Genomic DNA, 12,689 nt, shown 5'->3' with positions numbered 1-12,689 from the left:
TGAATGTGTCTGGCCTTGGATGACTACAACAGTTTGGGGCAGATCATAGAATCATAGAATGGTTTAGCTTGGAAGAGACGTCCAAAGGTCATCCAGTCCAACCCCCTCTGCAGTCAGCAGGGACATCTTCAACTAGATCAGGCTGCCCAGAGCTCTGTCCAGTCTCACTTGGAATGTCTCCAGGGATGGGGCCTCAGCCACCTCCCAGGGCAACCTGTTCCAGTGTTCCAGCATTCCAGCAGCCTCCTAGTAAACAACTTGTTCCTAATATCCAATCTAGATCTGCTCTTCTCTAGTTTCAAGCCATAGCCCCTGGTCCCATCACTGCAGGCCTTTGCAAACAGTCTCTCTCCAGCCTTCTTGTAGCCCCCTTCAGGTACTGCAAGGCCTCTATTAGGTCTCCTTCAGGCTGAACACCCCCAGCTCCCTCAGCCTGTCCTTGTAGCAGAGCTGCTCCAGCCCCCTGATCATTTTCATGGCCCTCCTCTGGACCCTCTCCATGAGGTCCATGTCCTTCCTATATTGAGGACTCCAGCCCTGGATGCAGCCCTCCAGGTGAAGAGATGCTTTAGATTTGAGTCATTTGCTTGTCATTTTCCAGTCTGTTAAAACTCATGTTAGGAGAAATTCAGCACATGTGAGCACTGGCCTCTGAACAGCAAATAATCTGTGGCATCTAAAGCAAGAATCCCCTCTCCTTAATCTTCCCTCCTCCACTTCTAAATAAAACAACAGTTTTCCATTTGGTAACTGAAATGAGATCTGAGCATCTTTTGCAGGTATTCAGTGAAAATGCTTTGCCAGTTACTCAAGAAGGGATCAAGAAGATTAAAGTACTAAGCCCCCATAAAAAACATGCTTACATCTTTTTGGAAATGATTTTTCTCAGAACATTCTGAACTGTCTCTCCAAATGTCTGTGGAGTTCTCCTTTGTTTGCCAAGTCCCTCCGTCCAAGCAGACTCTGTATACATTTCCTGCACTTCCTGAAAGTAAACAGAGTGCTTCAGACTCAAAGGTCAGAATAAAGATTTCATTTTTCATATACATTTCCAAGTTTTCTCCCTTATACCACAGCAATAGCCACCCCCCCATCCCCCACCCCATTCAAAACATGAATAAAAGGTAGGTTTTTAGGTCTTTACCAATGTATTGTTCATGTTTACATGGAACAAAGCAGCCATGCAAGCCAGCAGAAATTAACTCCCAAGAGGTACCTGGCATTCCAACTAGGACTGGGTAGAAAAACTGAAAGTGAGTACATTCAGATTGGATTAATGTGAGACATAGTAGAATCAAACAGGATATTGGCATGCTGGGCAGACAGGGCTTTCAGTTAGCCATAGAGGGACTTGGACACACACATTGAAGAGGGCAGCCTGGGACAGAGGGTGGAAAGCCCAGCACTGCTGCTTGACATCCAAAGAAGGGCCATAAGGATGAGCAGAGGGCTGGAGCTGCTCTGCTATGAGGACAGACTGAGAGAGTTGGGGGTGTTCAGTTTGGAGAGGAAAAGGCTCCAAGGAGACCTTCTTATCATAGTATCATAGTATCATTCAGGGTTGGAAGGGACCACAAGGATCATCTAGTTCCAACCCCCCTGCCATGGGCAGGGACACCCCACACTAGATTCTTGTGGCCTTCCAGGATCTGGAGGGAGCTACAAAAAAGCTGGGGAGGGATTTCTTAGGGTGTCAGGGAGTGATAGGACTGGGGGGCATGGAGCAAAACTAGAAATGGGGAGATTCAGATTGGATGTTGGAAAGAAATTGTTCCCCATGAGGGTGGTGAGAGCCTGGCACAGGCTGCCCAGGGAGGTGGTGGAAGCCTCCTGCCTGGAGGTGTTTGCAGCCAGGCTGGATGTGGCTGTGAGCAACCTGCTGTGGTGTGAGGTGTCCCTGCCCATGGCAGGGGGTTGGAAGTGGCTGAGCCTTGAGGTCCCTTCCAACCCTGACAGCTCTGTGATTTGCAAAGAAATACATAATTACTGCATCTGAAAGCAAAGCCTCCAGCTCACTCCATTCCTTTTTCCTCATTGCCCTCCCAAGCTCCATTCAGCATGGGTAGCACACTGCCCAGGCTGTGCAGCCAAACCTGCAGGAGGAGTGTGTTTTGATTAGCAAACCATCTTTGAAACATCTGTGCCTGATGTTCTATTTACATTTTTGGGGGCCTGATCAGCAGATTGTGTGAACTAGTGAAGCTTTCTTGGCTTTCACTGCATTGTTCTAGTTTATACACATCAGAAGAGTGGGATGGGGACCCTGGCTCGTGTGTGTTTGTTTGATGTCATTCTCAGCAGCTGCCTTCTATTTATTTCTAATCAGATCTGAGCCTTTTAATTATTTTTTTTTTTTAATTGGAAAGTGTTTCAGGCTTACAGCAACAACCTTGCTTCACTCAGGGTAACTGCAACTGAGACAACAATTAGGCAGTGTGAAAAATCTGAAGGCATCTTTGGAATGTGATTAAAAATCTTATGTCTAGACTACACTAATTTTCCAGTACTTAGGCTGGACAGTTATGACAGTGCACAGTAACTTCATCTAAAGTTATCAATCATTTCTGGCCCAGGTCCATTGGAAAGGGCAATTAGACACTGGGATGGACTGTCCAGGGAGGTGGTGGAGTCACCATCCCTGGAGGTGTTTAAGGGAAGATTGGATGTGGCACTTAGTGACATGGTCTGGTTGGTGTGGTGGTGTTAGGTCATAGGCTGGACTTGATGATATCAGAGGTCTACTCCAGCCTCAATAGTTCTGTGATTCTCTGTGATTCTGTATGGTCCAGAACAGACACAGCTATGCCTTGGCAAAGGGACCAGCAATGGGAATGGGGACCACAAACAACCCTAACCTCAGTCCTACAAAATCTCTCAGACAAACAGACAAAGATTCACACAGTGGTGCAATGTCTGACATGGCACAGAGGGAAGGAAGCTTTTGTGTTTAGTATGAAGCACTGAATTTGTTTCAAATGGCTGGCAGGAGAACTAGTTTGGGAGACTAGATAGAAGCTGTGTCTCCTTATGTTTAACACTACAAAAAAGGACAAATGATGACCTTACAGAACAAGTCTGGAGAAAGGTAGGATAAGCAGCTCATCGTAGTCTCCCAGGACTCAGGCACAACTGATCCTTCCAAGTGCTACTAGAAATGCAGCAGAGCCAGCCACAAGCAGCTAAGAAAGGTTGTGCAGCATGCTTCTGAAATGCAAGGCTGTGGTGGAAGTGTTGTCCTTTCATTTCTTCAGGAGAAAGAGAATGTTGTTTGCTTTGAGATAGATCTTGTTCTTTTTCCCTTCCTGAAAGCCACCCTGCCCCATTCCCTCCAGGAAAAGTCTGGTTGGAAATCTTGGTATGTCCTCTGGGGAAGATGACTGCTTAAACTCCTACAAGAAAGCTGGGGAGGGACTTTTGAGGGTGGTGAGACACTGAAGCAGGTTGCCCAGGGAGGTGGTGGAAGCCTCATCCCTGAAGGCTTTTGCAACCAGGATGGATGTGGCTGTAAGCAACCTGCTGGAGTGTGAGGTGTCCCTGCCCATGGCAGCGGGGTTTGGAACTTGGTGATCCTTGAGGTCCCTTCCAACCCTGACAATTCTATGGTGCTATGATTCTTTGTTTGGTTATTCCATTTTTCTGGGAGCAGGTTTCATGTCTGGGGTCACTGGAGACCCCAAAGCTTGAAGCTCAGAAGCTGAACCCCAAATCTGTTACTGCCAATAAAGGCCCAGCAGCATGGTTACATGATCTGGAAGTGTTGCTTTGTAGCAGACAGGACCGAGCTGCAACAAGCACAAGTGTAGCAAAAGAGTAAATAGTTAAAAATCAACAATGTCATGACCCCGATTCAGAGAAGAGGTGAAAAGAGGGGAGGCAAGAAAGCCCTCAGGCACATCAGAGCACAGGGGGATCAGGCAGACCAGCACCAGCTCTCCTTCAGCCGGATGCCCAGCCTGCACTCGAGGGGGAGTTAACACTTTACCGTTTTCCAGCCAGGGCAGGTAGGAAGGACAAGGAACAGAGACATTCCCTGGGCGTGAGTAAGGCCAGCAAACAAACTGGTCGAATGTCCCATTGCAATGGATTCCTGAGGAGGGAAGCAAGCAGAAGATCTGCATTGTTCAATGCATTGTTCAGAGCATGGAAACCATTGTTCCAGGTAGCCTGCAGCTGCTGCAGAGTAGTTCCAAGATGCAGCAGAGAATTCCTGTGCCTCCCCTGTGCAGTGCACAGGGCAGAAATGGCTCTTCTCTTTCTTCCCTGGATCCACACAGGAGCAGCAAGCTGGACATGGTTTGTTACAGGATCACAGGATCAGAGGATGTTAGGGGTTGGAAGGCACCCAAAGAGATCATGCCAGAGCAGGACCATACAATTTAGCTCAGGTCACAGAGGAATGCATCCAGACATGGCTGGAAAGTCACCAGAGAAGGCGACTCCACAACCTCTCTTGGGAGCCTGTTCCAGTGTTCTGTGACCCTTACAATACAGAAGTTCCTCCTTGTGTTGAGGTGGAATCTCCTGTGCTGCAGCTTTTGCTCCTTGTGCTATCATAGCCATTGCTCCTTGTGCTATCACAGGCATCAAGTGAGCAGAGCCTGGCCCCTCCCTGCTGACCCCCAGCCCTCAGATATTTATAAACATTTATTAAATCCCCTCTAAGTCTCCTCTTTTCCAGACTAAACAGCCCCAGGGCTCTCAGCCTCTCCTCACCAGGCAGTGCTCCAGTCCCCTAATCGTCCTCATAGCCCTCCACTGGACCCTCTCCAGCAGATCCCTGTCCCTCTTAAACTGGGAAGCCCAAAAATGAATGCAGTACTCAAGATGAGGTCTCACTAGGGCAGAGGAGAGGGGGAGAACCTCCCTGGATCTGCTGGACACACTCTTAATGCCCCCCAGGACCCCATTGGCCTTCTTGGCCACCAGGGCACATTGCTGTCCATGCACAATTTGTTATCCACCAGCACTCCCAGGTCCTTCTCCACAGGGCTGCTCTCCAGCAGATCACCTCCCAGCCTCTACTGCTGCAGTTTATTCTTCCTTCCCAGATGCAGGACTCTGCACTTGTCCCTGTTGAACCTCATTAGGTTCCTCTGTGCCCAGCTCTCAGTCTGTCCAAGTCTTGCTGGATGGCTTCACAGCTTTCAGGTGTCTCAGCCAAGCCTCCTAGTTTGGTGTCATCAGCAAACTTGCTGAGCTGACTCTGTCTGCCTGTTCCTTCACCAGTGTTATTGATGAAGATGAAGAACAGCACTGGACCCAGCACTGATCCCTGGGGGACTCCACTGGTTACAGCTCTCCAGCTGGACCTGGCACCATTGATCACCACTCTTTGAACTCTATCTTGTAACCAGTTCCTAATCTACCTCACTGTCTGCTCTTCCAGCAGTTATGAGAGAAGGACACTGGTCAAAAGAATCTTGAGGCCTCTTCTCTTAGTGTAACAGGTTCCAGCCATGCTCTCCCTCACTGTATGTGGTACATGGTGCAAACCTTGTGCTGGGGAATGGAGGCTATTCCACTTTTCATGACCCCTGTGACACCAGTTCTCAGCTCAAACAATTGTCAGCTTCACAGATAGTGACCCCTTTTAGTCTCTGGGCTAGGGAGGTGGTAGTATCTCAAACTACCTCAGGTCTGAGCTTCAGGGGTTCCACAGCACTTACAGGACTTAAGGCTATAACAGAACATTCAACAGTGAGGAGCTGAAATGGGGCAAACAGGCTTCAGTAACAGAAAATGAAATGCATGAATGGCTACATGAGCCTTTTGGTTTTTCTACTAGGACAAGCTAAAGCTGTCCTCTCTCTGTGATAATGGCTTTGCCCGTCCAAATCCAGAAGAAAATACCCTGCTTGGTTGGCAGTACTTTGAGAAACTTGTGTGAAGAATAACACAGAGGAGGAGAAGAGAAGCTCTGAGAGGAGAGGGGGAAGGAAGGGGCTAGGGGAAAGGGAATGGGTAGGGTAAGAGGTGGGGGAAAGGGAGGGGAGATACAAGAAGGGAGAGAAGGGAGGGGAGAAGGGAAGGGAGAAAGGAAGGAAGAGGGAAGAGGGAAGAGGGAAGAGGGAAGAGGGAAGAGGGAAGAGGGAAGAGGGAAGAGGGAAGAGGGAAGAGGGAAGAGGGAAGAGGGAAGAGGGAAGAGGGAAGAGGGAAGAGGGAAGAGGGAAGAGGGAAGAGGGAAGAGGGAAGAGGGAAGAGGGAAGGGAAGGGAAGGGAAGGGAAGGGAAGGGAAGGGAAGGGAAGGGAAGGGAAGGGAAGGGAAGGGAAGGGAAGGGAAGGGAAGGGAAGGGAAGGGAAGGGAAGGGAAGGGAAGGGAAGGGAAGGGAAGGGAAGGGAAGGGAAGGGAAGGGACACTTCAAAAATGTCAAAGGATGCCAATCAGCTGAACTCCTGAAGTGACACCATACTTTTCTTGGTCCTTGAGTTCTGCTGCAAGAATCACACACTTAGGGATTATCAGACCTCCTAGGAGATGGATTTTATTGGAGGTAAGAATGGCTCAGCTTTGCTATCATCCTGTCCATACATGCTGTTCTGATGGCCCTGCTGTCACAAATCCACTTTGCTTCTTGAGGAAGTGTGCTGAATGTTTCTCCTGTATCTTCATTTGCACTTTCCTGACTTCCCAACATTCACTTTGGAAACTTTGAAGATTTACACAAGGTAGAAGGAAAATTTGCAATTGGATTGTTGACTTCTAGCAGCACACATCTTTTCCTCATCACATAGCTATCTGGTGTGATGATGTAGACAATGAAGAGTCAGATAAGTGAATGTTTCAGCTGAGTGACACCCTGACCCCTTCTGCACCTCCTCTTGCTACAGTGACTGCCCTACACCCAACCCCCTGCATGGGAACCACAAGAGTTACCTGTTTGCTTCCAGGGGAACAAATCTAAAGCCTAGAATACTCAGGACATTATTCACATAATCCTTATTACCCACTTGTAAGTTGGTGGAAAATGAATCCAGAACCTCCATGTCCCCAGAGAGTGGAAAGCACGAGCTCCACAGCCTAGATTATTTCTGTTTTCATCCGGTGCCTGCCCATAGCAAATGCATAAACATCACAGAGAAGAGGGACTGGGATTCCTCTTTTCCCCTGGCTGTCACTGATGGATCAACTTTGTCATTTTTCTCCCCCAGTTCAGGGGCCACTGGGAGACAAATGAAGGCACAAACCCCACTGCTGTATAGCAAGGAGATTCCAGACATGCAGAGAGCAGAGAAGCTCAGAAGTCCTCCCAGAAGTCCTTTATTGCTGCACTGTAGAATCCCCAACACTACAGAGTCTCAGAGTCCCACTTGCAGAAGTCCTGGAAGCCCTTAACAGATGAAGCAGCTAACAGAGTCCTGAACACATCCCTAGAAGCATCCCTACCCCAAAGCCCTTGCCAGAAGTAGCTAACAGAAGCACAAGTGTCTAGGAGCCCTAACCGCCCCCAAGCCATTCCTAATCTAAGTCCCTAACCCCAGGGAGTTAGTGGCTCAGAGTGGCATTTTCTATACTCTTTGTTATCAATTCCTTACCCAGCAAAACCCAACCACATCTATATGCTGAAATCTCTTCCCAATGAGAGGTGCCAGCATGTCAAGGAGGTGGCTGCTGCAGCATGTTCCAGTCCAAGGGTGCCAAGGTGAGGCTGTTGTCCCTGGCACACCTGGAGTGTGATTGTTTTGCTCTAGGCAGCTAAGGAATTGGTCAGCTAAGGAATCTTGCACTCTGCATGCAGCCAGCAGCTGCCCTCAGAGCAGTGGCTGCAACACAACTTGACAAGGCCAAGTGGGTCAACTTGAATGAGGGCTAACCCTATCTCTACCCAGAGTCATAGAGCAGCCCAGGTTGGAAGGGACCTCAACAGATCATGTGGTTCACTCTTGTGTAGAAAAGGGAGCCTGGATCAAATTGTCCAGCACTCTGTCCAACAGCATCTTGAAAACCTCCAGTCCTGAGGATTCTGCCATGTCCCTGAGGTGGCTGTTGCAGTGAATGATTGTTACCCCTGTAAAGAAGGAGAAACTTCTCCCAGTGTACCTTGTACTTGTTGCCCCTTGGCCTCTCCATGTGGCTCACCTCTGTAACTGCCTTTTTACTATGCTGAGTTCCCCCTGCACCTATTCTCCAGAGGGAAAAGAGCTAACTCCCTCAGCCTTTCTTACTGGGGAGGCTCTCCAGGCCTTTCATCATCTCCATCCTCCTTCTCTGGACCCTCTCCAGTCTGTCTGTATCTTTCTTGAACTGTGGGGCCCAGAATTGGACACAGAACACTGCATGCAGCCTTTCAAGCGCTAAGTAGAATGGGGAGATCACTTCTCTAGTGATCACAATCCTTCCCCATGAGGGTGGTGAGACAAAGGCACAGGCTGCCCAGGGAGGTGGTGGAAGCCTCATCCCTGGAGGTTTTTAAGGTCAGACTGGATGGGGCTCTGAGGTGTCCCTGCCTGTGGTGGGGGGTTAGAACTGGATGATCCTTGAGGTCCCTTCCAAACCTGACAATTCTGTGATTCTCTACCAGTAATGTCCCTGAGGATGTAACCCAGAATCCAGTTTGGTTTTGCTGAGGCAGTGGTGCCCTGCTGGTGCATGTTAAGCTTGCTGTCCAGCAGGAGCCTCAGATAGCTGTCAGTGAGGCTACCTGCCAAGCACACAGATCCTAGCCTCATGTCTTTGTTAAACTTCCTACAGTCCCTGGTACTTCACTCTTCCAGCCTGCCCAGCTCTCACTCTAGATAGCTCTGCCTTCTGATGCCTCCACCTCAACATCCAGTGTGGGATTGTCAGCAAGTTTGGTGAGGATGATTTCAATTCCCTTGTGCTCAGATTATTTATGAAGATGGTGAACAGCATGGGGCCCAGGATCCATCTCTGGTGGAGCCCATTCTTGGCAGGATGCCAGCCTGGGTCAGAATCATTTTTCACCATTCTTTGGCCATGGGTGTTAGGCAGTTTGCTGCCCATCTCACAGCCCTGCAGCCAGTTTGTACCTGGCTAGCTTGCCCAGGCAAAGGTTGTAGGAAGCAATGTCAAATGATGAAACCCAGGTAAACAACACAGTCTGCTCTCTCCATGTCAACAGGAGAGGCCAACTTGCTGTAGAGGATGATCAGGCTGGTCAGGTAGGATTTGGGATTGGCAAACCTCTGCTAGCTTTTCCCAGCTGCCTGCTTGATTTGGTTAGGAGGATTCTTTCCAGGGACTTTCCCAGGGACTGAAGTAGAACTAATGGGCCTGTATCTTTCTGGCTCCTCTGTTATTAGTGACTAGCTTCCCCTCCCTGTTTACCTAAGAGCTGTGTCTGCCCTGTGCCTTCACTTATCTATGTGGCTGTTCTTGACATCTGTGGATGGTTTCAGTTCTAGACGAGCCTTACCTCTTGACTGCATCTCTGCATGTCCTAGCTAAGCTTTGGTAGTCCTCAGTAGGTATTTGGCTGCCTCTGCATGGCTGGTGTGGTGGAAAGCTCAGGAGGAATGAGTGGATATTTTCTGCCCCGTGTACACTGTGAAAGCTGAGCCAAGTTCTTAATGGTGATGGTGCTCAGAAGTGAGAATGGAGTCTTGCTTTGGCTCTCCAGCTGTTATAGCGTCACAGAGTAAGTAAGCTAAAGCAATTAGCTCATGCTGCTGCAGCTGCCAGGAGCTGCAGCTGCCTCTGGAGCAGATCTGTGATGAAGGCTGGAGAGCATGAGCATTCCTTTAGCAGACTCCATGGCCAAGCAGGACTGCTCATGATCAGCCATTCCTAATCCAGCTGAGAGAAAGTCTGTTATTGAATGTGATCACTAACCATAGATGTATTACACATGGCTATATCTTCCCTTTTATTTTTCAAAGGCCTGTGGCAGTTAGAGATTTCAATGGTTTGGGAAGTGCTTTACACATAAAACATCATGTAATTTAGTCTGGGGGGCAGGGCTTGGGTTGCTTGTGTGTTTGGAGGGTTGGTTTGTTTGTGGGGTGGTTTGGGGTTTTTTGGTTTGTTTGTGGGTTTTTGATTGTTGTTGGGTTGGTTTGGTTTTGGGTTTGGGTTTGGCTTTAGTTTTTTGGTTAGCTGGTTGTTTTTCCCTCTTCTGCTTTACATTTCCAGAGCAGTGCTTTGGATTGATTTCCAAGTTCTAAATGCCTTGATACCCAGCTTCTAAATGCACATCGATCTTAATCAGACCATGTGTCCTGGCTGACAAAGTTGCACACTACAATGTCATAAACTCAGTTTTCTGTCACTGGCAAGTTGAGTCAGAGCTCTTTGTATCATCCTGCAGTCTCTGTGTGCAATTGCAGGAGCAGGGAGGTCATTCTGCCCCTGTACACTGCACTGGTTAGGCCACACCTTGAGTCCTGTGTCCAGTTCTGGGCTCCTCAGTTTAGGAAGGAGGTTGACTTGCTGGAACGAGTCCAGAGAAGGGCAACAAAGTTGGTGAGGGGTTTGGAACACAGCCCTGTGAGGAGAGGCTGAGGGAGCTGGGGTTGCTTAGCCTGGAGAAGAGGAGACTGAGGGGTGACCTTATTGCTCTCTACAACTACCTGAAGGGAGGTTGTAGACAGGTGGATGTTGGTCTCTTCTCCCAGGCAACCAGTACCAGAACAAGAGGACACAGTCTCAGGCTTTGCCAGGGGAGGTTTAGGCTGGATGTTAGGAAGAAATTCTACACAGAGAGAGTGATTGCCCATTGGAATGGGCTGCCTGGGGAGGTGGTGGAGTCACTGTCATTGGAGGTGTTCAGGAGGAGACTTGATAGGGTGCTTGGTGCCATGGTTTAGTTGTTTAGGTGGTGTTGGATTGGTTGATAGGTTGGACGTGATGATCTTGAAGGTCTCTTCCAACCTGGTCTGGTCTATCCTATCCTATCCTATCCTATCCTATCCTATCCTATCCTATCCTATCCTATCCTATCCTATTTATTCTAATTGGAGGGGTGAAGTATCCACCAAGCAAGATGTATTACATGAACACAGGAGTAGAAACCTGCCTGTAACCAGTGAGTACAAAACAGAGAGCACAATTTCACTCTTACACTTTCCTTGGTGAGTCAGTCACCTGTCTACCAGCTACTTCTTGAGCTTCTCCAATTGCTCAAACTAGCCTGCTATCCTTTCCTGAAGAAAGACCTCTAGCTGAGCAGAATGTGTACTATTCAGAGCATAAGATTATAAGCTCCCCTTTTGCCAAACAGAACTCAGTCAGAGATTGGAAGTGTGGACTCTGTTCCTCCTCCCACTTCTCATAATACACTGTCCTGCTCTTCAGCCAAGAATCCCAAAGCTGGGGAGGCAGGAGAACAAGTAAATATTGAGCCAAGGGGCCATGAGGATGAGCAGAGGGCTGGGGCACCTCTCCTATGAGGATAGAGTGAAGGAGTTGGGGTTGTGCAGTCTGGAGAAGAGAAGGCTCCAAGGAGTCCTTCTTGTGGCCTTCCAGTGTCTGAAAGGGGCTACAAGAAAGCTGGGGAGGGACTTTTGAGGGTGTCAGGGAGGGATAGGACTGGAGGACTGGGGGGAATGGAGCAAAACTAGAAATGGGTAGATTCAGATTGGATGTTAGGAAGAAGTTGTTCCCCATGAGGGTGGTGAGAGCCTGGCACAGGCTGCCCAGGGAGGTGGTGGAAGCCTCATGACTGGAGGTTTTGGCAGGCAGGCTGGATGTGGCTGTGAGCAACCTGCTGTAGTGTGAGGTGTCCCTGCCCAGGGTCCTTGAGGTCCCTTCCAACCCTAACAATTCTATGATTCTATAAGCATCAGGTGAGCATGGGACAACCTGGTGTCTGTGCCTTAGCTGGTTAAAGCAATATCACAAAATGTATGAAGAGTCCTGTGAGAAGAAAGCATCTCCCCAGCTGCCTTGGCTGGGCTGAAGCCAGGCTCTGTTCTTGCATCGCTGTCTTAGTTTAAAGAGTGCACAGAAATAATTTTACTCCCAAAGGAAGTAAAATGAAGAGGCTCTCATTGAGCTGGATAGAAATACAGAAACTGTATTCCAAACTAGAGAGGCAAATACAGAACACATCAATCCCTAACACTTAACACATGTACAGGATACATGACAAACCCCTGAGAACCTTCTCCCGACCAAACTCAACGACAAATCCCAGTGCTTATTTTATCCCTACTCCCTTTCATTAGGCCTAAGCAGGCCAGGTTTGTGCAGGGAAACATTAGTCAGGCCTCTGAAGGCTACAAGCAGACCTCCTTCCCCATGGTACCAGATAAGGATTCCCTCCAGAGAGTCAAAAGGAGGGAGGAAAGACACCGAGTGGACCTTGCCGCCAGCTTACAAAGAGAAAGCAGAATTATGTATTGAATAACAACATTACAATTTTCCAGCCAGTCCCTGGACCTTTCTGGTCCTCCTGGAGGACTCAAATCTGTGTTGTTTGGGTTTTTTTTTCCTTAAAGGCCTCAAACTGCCACAGTTGTGTGCTTTGAGTTCGTGTCTGCCATGGCTCAGTTTCAGTAGAGAAATGGGAGCCATCATCTTTGCCCTGTGTGGTCTGTTCTCTGACTTCCTTCAGGCTGAAAAGGGAAGAGCAAACTGGTCTCTACATTAAGGACATGGTTCTTCTGACCTGCTGGAGAGTAATGAAGGGAAAAAGGACCTGGGGGTCCTGGTAGATGGGAGGTTGACCGTGAGCCAGCAATGTTCTCTGCTGGCCAAGAAGGCCAATGGCATCCTGGGGTGGATCAGAAGG

General features: G+C 48.8%; 1 protein-coding gene across 1 annotated transcript in view; it reads right to left on the bottom strand.

Moving 5' to 3' along the window:
- GLP2R (glucagon like peptide 2 receptor) overlaps window positions 1–12,689 on the bottom strand; it is a 54,986-nt gene that overhangs the window by 27,206 nt on the left and 15,091 nt on the right. Inside the window, exons 3-4 of the mRNA XM_068151625.1 lie at window positions 3,983–4,087; window positions 864–985 (exon numbers count right to left, since the gene is read on the bottom strand). Coding sequence (XP_068007726.1) covers window positions 864–985; window positions 3,983–4,087 — 227 coding nt within the window. The remainder of the gene's footprint in view (window positions 1–863; window positions 986–3,982; window positions 4,088–12,689) is intronic.

This window comes from Melanerpes formicivorus, unplaced genomic scaffold (assembly GCF_026170545.1).
Source record: "Melanerpes formicivorus ecotype bairdi unplaced genomic scaffold, bMelFor1.0.p_v2 SCAF_21, whole genome shotgun sequence".
Classification (NCBI taxonomy): domain Eukaryota; kingdom Metazoa; phylum Chordata; class Aves; order Piciformes; family Picidae; genus Melanerpes; species Melanerpes formicivorus.
Note: the sequence above shows the minus strand (reverse complement) of the source record. Positions and strands in the feature narration are given on the sequence as shown.